The sequence below is a fragment of the Bacillus rossius genome, chromosome 15 (genome assembly GCF_032445375.1).
Source record: "Bacillus rossius redtenbacheri isolate Brsri chromosome 15, Brsri_v3, whole genome shotgun sequence".
NCBI lineage: Eukaryota > Metazoa > Arthropoda > Insecta > Phasmatodea > Bacillidae > Bacillus > Bacillus rossius.
The window spans coordinates 39,997,725-40,014,488 of NC_086342.1; the positions used below are offsets into that span (position 1 = coordinate 39,997,725).

General features: G+C 42.2%; 1 protein-coding gene across 1 annotated transcript in view; it reads right to left on the reverse strand.

Annotated features, from left to right (window-relative positions):
* Nucleotides 1–803: 803 nt before the first annotated feature.
* The window catches only part of LOC134539400 (uncharacterized), a 146,105-nt gene continuing 130,144 nt past the window's right edge, over nucleotides 804–16,764 (reverse strand). The window contains exons 7-10 of the mRNA XM_063381401.1: nucleotides 15,200–15,444; nucleotides 6,403–6,447; nucleotides 5,327–5,447; nucleotides 804–4,071 (exon numbers count right to left, since the gene is read on the reverse strand). Coding sequence (XP_063237471.1) covers nucleotides 3,839–4,071; nucleotides 5,327–5,447; nucleotides 6,403–6,447; nucleotides 15,200–15,444 — 644 coding nt within the window. The 3' untranslated portion in view covers nucleotides 804–3,838. The remainder of the gene's footprint in view (nucleotides 4,072–5,326; nucleotides 5,448–6,402; nucleotides 6,448–15,199; nucleotides 15,445–16,764) is intronic.

Below are 16,764 nucleotides of genomic sequence, written 5' to 3' on the forward strand. Positions count from 1 at the left end.
ATTTTTTATATCACACATGAACCGAAATGTCTCTGTTTGTATTTTATTCAATCCAATTCTGTGAATCATCGCTGTTTCATTTTAATTAATTTTAATACAGTAATGTGTGTGCACTTATACACAGAAAACAAAAGAACTGCTGCTAAACTAAATGAATTACACACATTTGTTGAAACAATTCGTGTGCCACCTATTGTAAAATAATTGTACTAACTCAGGAACCTTCAAGGGCATGCGCATAACAAATCACCAAAATTTAATCGCAATCGGATGAATGGAATAGCAACGCATACGGGACAAACAAACTAAAATTCAAGACGTGACGGACACCTCAAACGATAACGCGTTTAAAATTCAAGTCAACGCCATCTATTGACCAAGTTCAAACCTGAACTGTTATTAGCGCCATTAGTTTGCTAGCCGCCGCGAGCTCCACTTAGTGGGCTGGTCTCACCAAGGAGAAGGATAGGAAGTTTCCAGACCTTACTATATGACCGTGTGGCGGATATAGACACTCACTGTTTGTATGTCTATGAACGACGAATTTTTCTTTCATATAAATGAAATTACTAATTTTTTTCACTCCATTACGGATGTTATTTCGGATTGATATGTGGCATGCGTGTTAATCCAGGTTATAAACTATATATGTGTCAAATTTCATTCAAATCCGTTCAGCTGTTTTTGCGTGATTGAGTAACAAGCATCCATCCATCCATTCATCCAAACTTTCACATTTATGATATTAGTAAGATTAGATTTAAGGTTGACGACTTTATGGAAATAAAATAAAGTTACCAAACTAAAAATTCTTTTATTCATAACAAAATACATAAATATTACAATGCATATAGTAAAAAAAGTCAATGTACATCTTATACAACAAAAACACCCCCAAGCATACAAATATGGCTTATGTATTTTGTAACAAGCCATGTTTGTTTGCTGACCCAGATAATAAATATACATCGATAGGATAGTTACACACACTTATTGAATAATCTGACACCTTTTCAATTAACAACCATTTCAACAGTTAACAGGAATCTAAATTATGTTGACACACACAACTAGGTACCGGTATAAAAGCATCCACAGATGTGCACTCAGTGGTCGTCTGAAATGTTATAAACTCCTAGGATACACATAATGGGATAGCATCTAGGAAAATGCCCTAATGGCATAAAAAATTTATAAAGTACAATCCGTCTGAAACAGGCATCCAGTGCAAACTCACATCCCCTGCCTAGACAGCAAAGATACGACATTTGCATGCATTCCTGGTTCTTCTAGTTGATGAGGCCGAAATAAACATAAGATATTCTTGTTGACCAACTGCACAAGAAACACATTAGAATGATATGCAATGAGCAGTGTGAAATGTGCCGTGTGCAGTGTGCAAGGGGAATGCACTTGTGAAGAGTTGACAAGTGTCAATTGTCGACCCTCTTACATATTGGTAACTGTGAAGTGAAGAAGGAAAAATGAACACACCAGGAAATATCTGAGTTGCCTTAACTAGCTACCAGGAGTTGGCAGCTATTACACATCTGAGAGAAACATTCACACTAAACCCTGTAGTTTAAGGAAAACATCACCTAGATGTAGCTACATTGTCAAATGAAGTATTTTAAATTTGTACTTTAGTTATTTCTATGAGAGAGTATTTACTCAGTTTCCATTGTTTGTTCTCAAAGTAAACCAGTTGTTGCTAATGGTGTTTGTACTACTTTTATTGCTACTTATGTTGTCGCTAGTTTTGTTTTTGGTTGTTTTTGCTATTGTTACTGTTGTTGATACTGTTGTTGCAGCTATGGTTTTTGTTTTGCGTCTGTTGTTTCAAGTGATGTTTGGGTTGTGATACTGTTGCTCTTGTGCTAATGTCGTTAATGTTATTGCTACTGTTTTTGTCCAACGGATTTTGGTTTGTGAACAGGATAATACGTGGTCAACATTTTCACATTTTGTATGTACCTATAGTTACAAAAAAAAAATCCTTTTTTAAATAGTATTTTTTACACACACATGAGCTCAATTTAAGAAATCACTTCAGGTAAACAATTTGATTGCATTTGCTCTCCACCTGTTCAAACTAAAGTTTTCAAACACTCGTATGAGGTTTGTATCCGTTAGAAAAGTGTAAGGTGAAGTCTTCAATTCTGAAGAGGATGAAATAAACATTCCAGCCGTAACACTACAGATTTTGTATTGCGTTGTATTGCTTGTCAAATAAATTTTTGAAATATGTCAACAGCCAGTTCCATTGATATTTTCAGTCTTCCGTGTGAAATTACAAACTTTATGTTTGTAGATTTGCAACAAAAAAAATGCTACAGTGTAAGGTAGCTTGAGAAACATAATTTGATGCCCTGCAAAAATCCATAAAAGTATATAAATATTTAAAAAAATTGATTTTGCGAAACTTTCATGAATTTCCCAGGGACATGTAAAGATACACTTCAAATAGGACAGCCTTCAAATTAGTCATGGTAATATCCCTGGAGGTTTTCTGGTGGCTGTAGAGCAACAATACAAACACCTGGCAAGCCTATCACACAGCAACTGCTTCAAGAGACCTTCTCACAGCTGAGCACGCACACTGAACATTGTTGGAACAGAAAGCACTGACCCTCAGCCATGCAAACACATCGAAGCATAAAGAGTTAGTAAACCGATTCATATTAACAACCCCAAATTTAATCTATAATAAATTGTATAATATCTCTAACACACTTTCTATTTTACACAATTGCAGTTTTGTCCAGAGTACAAAAATAATTAATGTAGTTGAATAAACAAAATATTTTAGAGTGAAATATGTAAGTAATGCAGTGATTCACAACTACCTACATTTTTCTGTGACAAATTTACCACATAAACTTGTAACTACGTGTTTTAAAGATCGTTAATATTATAAAGAACTTAAGGTAAATATTGTCTAATTTTGATTATCAATGAGGTAACTTTCACTACCTTAAGTTTCGTTTATAAAATACCATAGAGAATAAAATAAATTGTTGCACCACAGCTTAACGACTTAAAAAGCAATACTTTTGATGTCAGATGTCATTACCACGAGTATAAAAAATGGTTTCTGGAAAACAAACTGTCTTCTAAAGGGCAATCTCGTACGAGAAACATAAAAATTACACTTCTTTACATTAATATTTGGAAGCTCGGGTGGTGAAAATATATAGCTATATAAACCCACTATTAGGGAATATTGATTATTTTAATTTCTGAAAATTCATTAAAACATGTAAACACAGTTCCAAACAAAAGCACTCTTCAAGTACTAAAATACCTAGGACACATTGGTGTCCCAGGATATGTAAACACTTCACTATAGTGTAAATCAGGTGGGAAACAATAGGAATCAAGAATCTACATTTAGTCCTTGAAAATCCTTAACAATAAATAATAATAACGTAAGGTACACTACTGAAATTTCGTGTGATATTTTTCTTCAGCTCGTAATAAATTGAAATCGACATTGTGTATCTAAGAGACAAGCGCTAATCGTTCGAATCTTATATCCCTCCCCCTCATACAAGAATAACATTTCCTGCCAATCGACTTGCAAACAGGGAGTCTGCAGTTCTGGCCGCACAGCGAGACGCAGAGGCCATGCGGGTCACCGCAGCACGCACCAGTGCGGGCAGTGTTCGATTAGTCGACTTGCGAGAGACGGAGGCTGCAGTTCTGGCCGCACAGCGAGACGCAGAGGCCACGCGGGTCAGCGCAGCACGCGCCAGTGCGGACAGTGTTCGATAGGTCGGCTTGCGAGAAGTGGAGGCTGCCGTTCTGGCCGCACGGCGACACGCAAAGGCCACGCGATTCAGCGCAGCACGCGCCAGTGCGGGCGGTGCGAGAGCTGCGGCGAGTCGAGCACCAGCAGCGAGTCCTGGTGGTGGAACCAGCGGCGCCCGGGCGGGCGGCGGCCAAGCAGCAGGGTCCACAGCACCATGGCCACCCCGCCCAGGAACACCAGCACCAGCAGGCTCAGCACCAGCACCATCTTGGGCGGCGACAGGCACACCGACCTGTCTGCGTCCCGGTGCGGCAGCGGCTCTGCAGCACCAGCGTACCTTCTGCCTCAACACCATCATATTGCAACAACACGGGCGTGTGTTGTATGTTAATACGTGTACGTAAAGGTATTATTTTCTATTCATAATATATATATTTTTTATTTTAACACCATATATATTCACTGCAAATATTTTAGACTCATGTTTTTATACATGCAATCGATATATTTCGACAAGAGCTGACGATTGAAACTCAATCGAACGTCGTAGCTTCTCCGAGTCCAAAGTTATACTAAATGTAAATCTCGAAACACAGCATAATGACCTCAAAATGGCGGCGCTTCCCCCTTCCACAGCGCGCGATGCGTCACAGTCCTCACTTAGCGTGACGAATTCTTGGATCCTTTAGCTATCCAGTGGTGTGATTAAATTTTGGATGGAGATTATAGCTATGTAGCTGCAACACCGAACTGTATTCCCCGATTTTGTTATCATTCGTTTTTCGAATTGCCTGCCACTATGGAAGCAATTTTAAATACGTATTCACGTCAGAACCTTGTGGAAATGATGTTCCACCACGCTTGACAATAATATTTATGAAATAAAATTTACATTGGTAAAAATGGCCACTTTCATAAAACATGGTCCTTTAAAACTCTTTCCAAAAAACAAACTCTACACTTCAGACAATTATTTTGGCATCGGGCAAACATTACGCAAATATAAGCTGTACAGAAATTGGCAGCACCTAGTATTAATATAGTATGCATGTATGGCCAATTGCTGTGTGGATCACTCGCGCAGCTTCGCAACGTACACTTATTAGCGGCGCTAATCAACATATGTGTTAAATGCAACCGTCAAGTTCACAGACACGCCATTTGTGCGTCTTCGCTTTTAAAATTATCAGTAATAACCCTGAAATACTTTAGATTTTGGGTAGGGACAACATTCGAGGAGGTGATGATATAGGTATTGGGTGGACATGTTGAAACTTACTTCAACACGCTTTTAACAGTCATTGAAGATGGCACATGCATGGGAAGACGAAACCTGGTGGTCTCTACCCCGATGTAAAAAAAAAAAAAAAGTTCTAAACTAAAAAAACTAAAAAAAAAAATCATTCATTATTACAATATTAACGCGCAGATATGTTTGTAATTTCGTCACATTATTATAAAAATTAGAGTATAATGATCAATAATTTTATTTTAAGTTCAACAGTTTGGTTAACTTCGTATTGTATTTGTAGTTCAGTTTGTGACGTACGGAGATGGCAGTGTAGGGCGTGTTACCTGATTCTTGTTCGGAGTCGAGGCTGCTCGTGTCGTAGGTCTCGATGCCTGGCGCCAGCACCTGCACGCTGTTGAACACATCCAGCCTCTGCAGCACCTCCCCCTCCTCGCCGGAGTGTACCTGCGGCAAGCAGACACCCTCGCTGCAGGACAGGCTACCACCGTGGACTAGTGATGAGGTGGGCAGGTTCCAGGCACCGGCACTCACACGACCTGGGAGACTCACTTCAAGATGTAACTTGGTATCCCTTAAGGCTGTTCAACCCTCAATACAAGAAGGTTCATGCTAGTTTTTCTTATATTCTTCCTTTCGATCATTAAGTTCGAAGAAACACAGACACCTTCAGCAATAGTAGATGCTATAATGTAAAAAAAATCTGCCAATGCATGCCCCTAAGAAACCTTTTATTAACATGCATTTTCTCTAATAAATTTTTTTTGGGAAAATGGTCAGTTGGTACTAAATTTTGGCACACTGTTCTGTAATGTTGTAAATATGTTATACTTTTCCGCAGGTTATAGTTGTGAAATAGAATCTGAAACATAGTGTGCTATTTTGGGATAACTGAGCCAGATGGCGCAGTGGTAAAACGGTTGGAAATAACTGGGTGGTGCCAAAATAAAAGAATTTTAACTATGGAATATGCCCATGCACATGGTGCATTTAGTTAAACAATTTCAAAACGTATTGTGAGCACTGAATTAGTAACCATAAATGGCTCCATGTGCATTTCAGTGAAGTATTGCAGTAAAACCACACACTTCTGACTGGGTATATATATTTCTTCAACACTGAATTCATACAATCTTTTATTAGTTCTTAGTCCAGCATAATAATTCGGTTGCGTGACTTGACATGCATTCTGTGTATCTGTGTGCGCCTAGTAATAAGTGTGGACATGTGGAGTGAAACAATTCGTGATCAGCAACCTGTAGGATGGACTCTACGAAAGCTTTCTGTTATTATCTGTCGTACAGTCAACTCTGCCGGCATCTCTACTTATTATTGAGAGATAATAAATGCCAGCACATGGGAAGCTCGAGAATTAAAAATATAATAGACTGCAGTGACTTACCTGCAGCTTTGCTGTGCCTGGGTCTGTCCCCTCGTCACACTGCGCCTGTCGAGCACAACACACCACAAGACATCACAGACAGAGGCCAGACAACCTGGTGAGCCAATCCCCGACATCTGCCCTTGTACATTTATGGAAATAATGCCCCTAATCATTCCTCAGCTTTGTGATTCTGTGGTACTGACCTTTGCCATCGAGGCCATATCACATAGGTACACCAAAGAAAATATGTATTATTTTAATCTTAATAATTTCTGAATCCGTCAGAATTGAACCCGATATCGATGGCTCAACAAAAAAGATTGAAGTAAAAGAAAAAACAGAAACACTTTAATTTATTATGACATCATTCATATTTATGGTTGGGCTTTAACTCCGAAAACATACTCTTTTCCTCTTGAATTGTTAAACTATACAATTGAGGTAATATATTAAAAGCATTAAGACATATACAATTTTTAATAGCTAATAAGATATATATGATCCTTAGACAACACATTTTGTGAAGATATTTGATTTTGAATGGATAAGGCCACATTATAGTGGTGGCATGCCTACTTGGGACTATTATTACTGTGGTTAGTACAGTAACAAGAAATCAAGATGATGCACTCGAGGCCCAGTCACCTCTAACACCTGCATTAAGATCCAGTCAGACTCTGATGTGCCTAATGCCCCTACCTATCCGATACCCTCCACTCAGTATCTACACATCTGAAATCCTCCACAGACACCCTCCCCACCTGAGATACTCCATTAAGCATGTACCCACCTGAGACTCTCCCCTCAGCAACTACCCATCTAGAACCATCCATCTAAAACCTATCCACCCGAGACCCTCCACTCCTCACCTACCCAACTGAGACCTTCTACAACTCACCTACCTACTTATGACCCTCCACTCAGCGCATATCCATATGAGACCCTCCTCTCAGCACCTACCCACACGAGACCCTCCAATAAACACATAACCACCCAAGACACTTCACCCAGCAACTACACTCCCAAAACCCTCCTCTCAGAACCTATACAACAGAGATATTCCTCTCAGCACCTACCCACCCGAGACCCTCCAATAAACACATAACCACCCAAGACACTTCACCCAGCAACTACACTCCCAAAACCCTCCTCTCAGAACCTATACAACAGAGATATTCCTCTCAGCACCTACCCACCCGAGACCCTCCAATAAACACATAACCACCCAAGACACTTCACCCAGCAACTACACTCCCAAAACCCTCCTCTCAGAACCTATACAACAGAGATATTCCTCTCAGCACCTACCCACCCGAGACCCTCCAATAAACACATAACCACCCAAGACACTTCACCCAGCAACTACACTCCCAAAACCCTCCTCTCAGAACCTATACAACAGAGATATTCCTCTCAGCACCTACCCACCCGAGACCCTCCAATAAACACATAACCACCCAAGACACTTCACCCAGCAACTACACTCCCAAAACCCTCCTCTCAGAACCTATACAACAGAGATATTCCTCTCAGCACCTACCCACCCGAGACCCTCCAATAAACACATAACCACCCAAGACACTTCACCCAGCAACTACACTCCCAAAACCCTCCTCTCAGAACCTATACAACAGAGATATTCCTCTCAGCACCTACCCACCCGAGACCCTCCAATAAACACATAACCACCCAAGACACTTCACCCAGCAACTACACTCCCAAAACCCTCCTCTCAGAACCTATACAACAGAGATATTCCTCTCAGCACCTACCCACCCGAGACCCTCCACCCATAACCTACCCATTCTGAGACCTTTCACTTAGCAACTACCCTCAGAACGAGGCATGGTCGGAATGTTGTCCTCACTGCTGCTTCTTGGACAGTATTGACTAGGCTGGTATCATCGCCTTTGTCAGTCCATCAGGAGAATAGAGTTCCTCGGGGCCTCTCACAGCATGCTACTTTCAAATATGGGTGTCATTAAATGCTTATGTGAGCCATAATGAACTGTTTGAAATAATGGTTAATCAAACAGAGGTTTTCTTTTTCGTACGAAATGTATTGTTTACTCATTTGTCATGTTCCTATGAAAAAGAGAATTTTAATCATCCTGCAGAGCAATACCTTGCATAGCATGGACCTTTAAGCTGATGATCTTATGAGAACTACTGTATTTTAAAACCATGAATTCATCGCGACAGTAAGGTGTCATATGAGATGAGTGGTCAGATAAATCACATCCCATTAATGAGATCAGGGTTTTATTCCCAGTGGTGTTGTACCCAGTTTATCACCGGACGTTCCCTCCCGAGAGCCTGAGGGTTTTCTCGGGGTACTCCTGTTTTCCCGCCCATTTATTCCTTAATTGCTCCGTCACTTGCCATATGCCACAGCAGAAGCTTCCATGTCGAGAGCACTGGACACATGGTCTCTGATCCTTCTAACTCTTACAATAACACTGGTCGAGGGTGGTGTTAGTGGGGGAGAGCACGCAGTAGTGTACCTAAGTTACCCTGTTGCACCGTGCTGTTCGAGATTGGCATAAGTGAGGGAGAGCGTGCAGTAGATTAACTTTCCCTGTTTGCCGCACTGGTCGAGTATGGCATAAGTGAGAGAGGGTGTGCAGGAGTCCATAGTAGTGCGACAGCCTAGAAGTGGTTTGTGACGACTGAGCGGTGTCTTCGGAGCAGTTCGCTGAGCGAGATGGTTGTGGACAGTCGTGTCCTGGCTGGGCACTTGAGTGGCACAGTTGAGAGGCTTGTTCCACGACATGACTGTCTGCAGTTGCACTTGGTTGTCTGCTGTGGTTTATTATTGTGAGCTATGTCAGTGAGTTATCAAGTGTCAACACTTCCGACAACAGGTTTTTTTTTCAGGGGTGGTGTTCACAGTCCAGTTTCAGCGATCGAGGCTGATTTTGACAGTCGAGCTTCTGCCAGCAACCATTGCAATGTGGACGAACTCGGAAGGGAATTTTTCTTTCGTGCGAGTGGATTACCATCTCCCAAAAGCATGATTCAACCCTGTGGCCGCGTTGTAAGGAGGCCCGAGGAATTTGCGGGCCAGAAGAAAGTTCAAAAAGGTATGTGTGGTGAGCACTGTTTGCGGTACTGGATAGTTGAGGAACTACTTTTAATCATATATTTATTTCTTGAATACGTGTCATAGATCTCACGAAAATATTTGTTTGGCAATTCCTCTAGTACCCTTAATCCTGCATGGTTGTTGGAAGACCTCGAAAAAAATTGTATTCCTTTGTTACCTCTTCACTACTGTTACGCCTCTCCTTAGTGCGCTAATTACTATTAAGTAATTTGTTAGAGAAACTTCTAAGATGCAAAAATTTGGAAATGTACTGGAAAGATAAACTTATAATAAAAAGATAAGTCAATAATACTTTAGAGGGGCACTAAGGAGGGTGAACAAGGATTTACTACAGCCCCTGTGGGCTTACAGGTGGCGGAGAGGATCGTAAGGCTTATAAATGAGAAGCAGAGGATTGGTTGGCAAGCTATTCGATTTATTCTGATTAAATTCTGATTGATTTTCTATTTTATTTTGACAGTGCTTTCATAATTTTTGTATGGTTTGAATATTACAAATTTAACACAACATTATTGAAAAAAAGGTGAAAAACGATTGACCATCGGCCCGGGCCTCAACGGGGTTACTTATGAAGGTTAACATATAAATACACAAAATTGTTTCGTTGCATTGGCTAGCACTTTAAATTATAAATTTACAGTTCAGAAAAATAATATAAAACAATAAAAAATAAAATATCTATAAACTGGCATGGGTGTAAGGTAGACTTGATATATATGTTGGCGGTCAAGCATAGTGAGCCGCAGAGGACGAGAAGAGAGAGATAGTAAAAGGACGAAGGCATTTCACCGGGTGTTGTGAAACAGCTGGGCCAAAATCTTGATGTGGGACGTTCTAGAACGAACTGGGTTCCAGGGGTGCTCTCGAACCCGCACTGAAACAAAGGCCATTCGGTAATAATTACCTTGGATGCAGGCGTTAGGTAGGGTGGCGGAATTCGCCACCGGGATGGGTGGAAATGGAGTAAAGCATAAAAAAACTCACCACTGCGGGGAGAACTCAGCTGCCTGGCTGCCGCCTCGTAGACCGACGCGGTAGCACACGGTTGGCTTTGGAAACCATGATGGTTACGAAGAAAGTTGGAAGAAGAAAAAGAAAAAAAAATAACTGGCGACTACTTAGGGTAGACTAAAAGCTAAAAATAGTAAATTCGGCACTTGAAGCCTTTACTGTATTAGACTACATTCAAATTGATTGATCGGCGATCTTCTAATTCTCGCGTAAGTCAGGAGAACCGCTGACTGGAGATTCGCGGTTGGCTGCCCTAAGAAAAGTGACCTCGGGGCGTGGTTGGGGCGCTAAATTAAAATGCCAAGTCGCCCTTCAGAGAGGGTAGGGGGAGGAATCCTTCGGTATTCATCGGCGCACGTCGTCATAGACACCCGAAGTTGGCATCCTTGGCCAGCGCGCTCTGGACGGAGGAGTGGGGAACTCAACTCGCCCGGCGAGCGGTCAGGTCGAGGGTCGATGCAGCTTGAACATTGTTCTTATGGGCGCGACAGTGCTGCCCTCAGGTGGACAGCCAGGATGGTAGGGAGGGGTTAGTGTCTCTCGCTTCTGCTAGATGGATCACGGATACATCTTTTAGCAGTCCGGCGCATCTTAATTCCTCTCGTCGTTGGCAGGTTGTGCGGACGAGAGTGTGAGAGCGGCTGTGGGTTATGACCTCCATGAACCAGAGAGGAGGGGGGAGGTTATGACCGGTGACTGACCCGGCGTGGGTTCTGGACGAGGGGACTGGCGAGAGCGGGGGAAATTCTGCAAGGTTCGTGAGAACCGAGGCGACGAAACACCACGACATGTCTGCCGCACCGAGAATTCGACCAGGCAGGTTGTCCAAGCTTGCTGATAGCGAAACTTCTGAGAAGTCACCAGGGGCTGAATGTCTGCTTGCCCACGCAAGTCTGGTCACGAAATGGCTTCGTGTAACGAGATATAGTACTGTGCCGTTTCAGTGCCACTTTCAGGCACAAATGTACGAATTTAAATTTAATTTTTAATTTTTAAAGAAGAAAACCAAATAATAAATTTGTAATTTTTATTTTATTAAATTTTGTTTCCTTTACTGTACACTCCGACGCAATCTTGTGCAACCCAGTGCACCTGCGCTTGTTCGCAGGCTTCAAACAGATACTGTTTGCTGACGATTTGCAATCGCAGCATCCCGGCCCCCGTTTGCGTCACGCCTTCCCTATGTAACGGAACGGCTTTCGCGTTAGCGAACGCTACCCCAACCCCACTGCTAGCAACTTTCATTTCTCGGAGGCAAGCATACGTAAGGGTTTCGCAAGCACGCCTCTGGACCAAGTTACAGCCAGCGGCGACACCTCGAGACAGTCCACATGACGCCTTTCCCAGGCGACTTAGCAAATTTAAACCCCCCTCCCCACAACACCCACCTGTGGCTTCACGAGAACTCAAACCCGGAGCAACGACCCCCAGTGAATCCCGGGCGGAGACCTTCTCTCCCCAAGGACATTCCCACTTGTCAAACGGAGCCCTCAGCGAAGTCTAGCAGCGGGAAAAATCCCTAACCTTGCTCTGAGCACTGGTCGCGAGCGCGCCCACTGCACTCTAGCGGACGTTTCTGTGACCCTCCAGACAGGTTCTCGTCTTGGCCACCAGAGCGCAATACTCATCCCTCCCATAAGAGACAGCTTGTCACAATCGACCTTGGCAGCAGTCGCAGTGCGATTGCGATTTTAGTTCGCCTACGACTCGCGTGAGAGCGCAGCGAACAGGTTGCAGTCTGCTTCGCCCCTTCGGGCATCTCCGGACTCCTTCGGGCAATCACCACCACCCCCTTCTTTGGCTGGGGGCAGTTGCTTACTTTAATTAGGCGCCCCGACGCCATTTCAAAAAGATTCGGCAGGCAGCACGCGGTAAGGGCGGATCTCTCTTCGCAGCCCGAGACAACGCGCTTCTGAAAAGTCGTGAATGGCTTTCTCTAAAGCATGTAGTTGGTTATCGACAAGGCCATGTGCCTTAGCACTCAATTTTTAATTTTTTTTGCTGCCCGAAATAGTTTATTTTTTGAAATAGTTTTTTTTGTTTTTACTTATTATTCTTCATGGCGACAGCAATCTTCCGCGTCGCGCATCACCTGGCCATCTCCAGGGACCGACCTGATCTACTCCACCCCGCAGCTTAGGCGGGGATCAAGAACTAGGATGAGAGATTCCGCTCCAAATTCAACTCCCATGCAGTTCATGAGTTAGTTCACCGAAATTCATCGCCTCCTGCTATCGGAGAATTTCTCAAGAGTGCCAGCTTTCAACATATTTTTCCCTGAGTGGAAAAAACCATAAAATAATTTATAATTCTGAACAACCAGTTTCAGGACACTTTTATTCATTTAACGAGTAAATGTAATTTTTGTTATAATTTGTCTTATGAAGAGCCTGCGCGCTCAATATTCAATGGCCTGTAAAGTTAAGAAACCCAAATGACCTTAAATTCAGTCAAATATAACCATGGTTACTTATTATAATATCTCGCCCAGGGGCCTCCCATTTGGTTTATTGTTTAACAAGATTTAATGTATTAAGTATAGCAAATAAGGTCAACAATTTTCTTGGTATTTTGTTTCGGCTGTAATGCCATGGTTTATCTTCAGTGGAATAAGGTTTGTACAGTAGAAATAACAGCAACAAAATCATTAAGTAAATGCCAATGTAAACCAAACCAGATCTTATTATTTTCTTATCCTAGATCACGATCCACATTAACCTTACCAAGTTTTAAGGAGGTTAATCATAAATTTTGTTGTGCGTGCGCTGTGCCCCTATGGGTAATGTGTTTAGTACTGTTTCTGCCTGGCGCTTCCACGGCCAATCTATATTTGTTCTTTAGACGAGATTTCATATTGAGCGCAGCAGCACGTTACAGTACATGACAGCAAGTGGGGGTTATGGGACCGGGGCGCTTCAGGCAGCACTCCAAGTCGCAACGTAGCATTGGCGAAGCTGTGAACCGGATGGTGTGTGTGTGTGTGTGTGTGGGGGGGGGGGGGGGGACACGCTGAGAAAGAATTGGCCCGGATGTACACTCGGCTGAATAAAATGGCAGGGAGCAAAGAATTTAAGCAAAAAAGGTAAAAAAAACTCAATTGTTTTAAAATTAAAAGAAAAAGTGTGCCTATAATGCACATGATTGGCACACTACCAGAAAAACTCTCTTATACTACTGTCAGTATACCATAATCTTCTGAATACTGAACATAATTGGAGAAGAATTATCCTTGCCAGTGTGTTGACTCTACGAGATTATAGGGACAACAAAATGTTTTTATCGCTGCTTCCTGCCTGCATCATACACTGTGTTGTGGTTGTGGCTTGTACAGAGAAACGCTGGGCTACTAAGCTGATCAAGTGGAGAGGCGTCAAATGCTACGCGCAGTAATGGAGTGTGCGCAGTGTGGCCATCTGTAAGCTGTTTCGACCATCGCGAGTTTATTAACTTGCGTCGGTGAGTTCTATTCGTGGCAAGGTATCTAGGCAGTATTAGTTTGGATATGCTCGTATCTGCCTCTTTTCATGCAAATTCAAGACATTTGACTCAGTTATGAACTAAGTAGGGGGATCGTGTAAGTTCCGGCTCAAAGCAAAAATAATTCTAATTTTTTTTACCTGTTATAACATTGTTAAATCTAAGGGAAATTCATATTTTTGTGATATGTATTTCATAAAAATACTCTTAAAGGTGTTTTGTATGAATTTATTCACTTTGGATATAAAAGTATATTTTAAAATCTTCTTGTCGATGGAGTATCAGGCTGATAAATATAATTTATTCTTACTTTAAAGTCAAGGTTGTGTACATTTTGAGTAAACAAAAACAAATAAGATTTGGGGATGCTGAGATGTAAATTTTTAGTTGAATTTTTGATGTAAGTAAACAAATATCACAGTATTTATGCTGTTTTCTTGTAGTACATATAATTTAGTTAAACACCCTTTTCACTATGCAATGGTCATTAGAAATAGTATAATTTGTGATCTTTAACTTAATGAATAAAAATCTTTAACATTAAACAAAAAATTGTTAGGACAAAAAATGTGTACTTTAAAATGTGGTCTTTCGGGTTTACTCGCTCGTCCTTTCTCAAGGGTTTCGACCACCCAGTCAGGAGAGGCATCAGCGAGACTGTCATTTCGAGGCCATAATGTCAAGTGCCAAGTGTCAACATGTGGAACCTCAATGCACAGTACAGCGTAAAGGACTTGCTGGAAGGAATAATACTTCAGCCGCATCGAGTATCGTAGTGTTTCATTTGAACTTGAATCATGAGTGTGCTACCAAACATTTCATTATTCCGATAATGATCTGGCTTAGACAACGAATATGAATTTCTGTATGTTACATTGCGAGGCATTGATAAAATTTAATTAGATACTACAGATATTGTGAATAAAAGTTAATATTCGTGCCGATAAAGAAGGGTGTCTCTTGTGATTGGTGTATATCTGTAGACGATTATCAAAATCTATAATAATATGAGTGACTGGAGGTTTGAATTTTGTACAAAATATAGTTTTATTTCACTGTTAATTGAATTTTGTACAAAATATAGTTTTACTTCACTGTTAATTAAATTTTGCACTTTTGAACTTGGACCAAAATAAGAGTAACATCACTATCAAGCTAGAGATGTCGATGATTGATTCCCCATCCACTAAACAAACGGCGATGCTGGGAACTCGGAGGTACCTGAGGACAGGCTCCCCTGCAGACGTGCAGCGTGCAGCGCAGGTGCAGACTGTCGCGGTCGGGGAACTTGAAGGCGGGGAAGACCGCCTGCGCGAGGTACAGCCGCCGGGAGGGAGCCGAGGAGACGGACAGTGCGGGCAGGAGGGTCTCATCCAGGGGACAGCCCTCGTCGTCCAGCAGTCTCTGCGAGCCTTCCCCGGCCCCGTCGTGCGCCGCGCAGTCCACCACACGCAGTCCGCTGCCGGCTGCAACCACCGTGCCACCATCTCACCCTCTGGCAGTCCTCCCCGTTTTCATTTGCTGACCCAGCGCTCTTAGCCAAAATTCTTTTCCACCCTGGGGATACAGATTTGCCATGTATGCATTCAGGAAAGGCATTAGTGTTCTGGCTATGGCCAGAGACTAAGTCTTCCCATCCCAGCATAGTCACCACCTGCCCAGACATTTTGCTGTATCCTTAGCCAGATTTGCCATATACACAATTAGGAAAGGCGTTAGGGTTTCGGCTATGGCCAGAGGCTGAGGCTACCCACCCCAGCATAGTCACCACCATACTCAGCTAACCAGTTGGCCGTGTCCTCAGCCCTATAGACTTTATCAGCACTGCTGGCACCTACATCACACTGGGACCCCTCAATCACTAAGAATACCCCTGGTCCGGTGGAGGCCTATCCAACCTCTCCTAGCAATCAGTGCCAGAGGACAGCCATGGGTGCGGAGAGGCTATGTATTCTAATCCATGCATCCATTCTGTGGACCTGTTAGATCGTGTCTCGGAGAACTAGAACTGGCAACAGCTCCGATAATTCAACCGACATTCACACTCCCCGCAAGGTCAGACCCACTCCTGTCGGCAGGCCACCACATGTAGCAGGCCACAGTATCGCCTTCCTCCCCCCTGCACCTATGAGCTCAATATTTTCTCTCGCATCTGCATATGCGAGCACTATTGGTGGCAGTATTTACAATGCAGTTAAACCAACTATTGTTGCTAGAGTTACTTATTTTTATAGTATTTTCAGAGGGCATATTCCAAAAACACAGCCACAGATTACCTTGTAAATAAAACATTCAACACTAAAGTCACTTTTTTTTTACACTGACATGCTTCTCAGTATAAGTCCATTCCAAACAACGAGTAACAGATAATGTGTCAGCTCAAATGCTGCACACTGTTGCTATGGATGTTCCAGTTTACAAAACACAGAATTTGTAAAGACATTACACTGGAAATACCAATTATAATTATAACCAATTCATGTAGTTTTATATGAAGGAATGAAACAAACACACAGAATTCAAAATACAATTCACACAATAGTAGATGAGTCGATCTTTTATTTGTCTAAAGATGAGGGAAGAATACTTTTGGATCATTTGCCCTCTGATGTGCATTGAGAAAATTGAGCACGGAAACGATTACAGAACATTGCTATAATATGTGTACAAGGTAGGTGTTGCCAAAATTTAGTACCATTATTACCACCAACCAAATTAACTTGTTTATAGAACACTAAAATGCACTGTTTAGAACATTTTTTATGTCATGCAGGAATATATGCAAG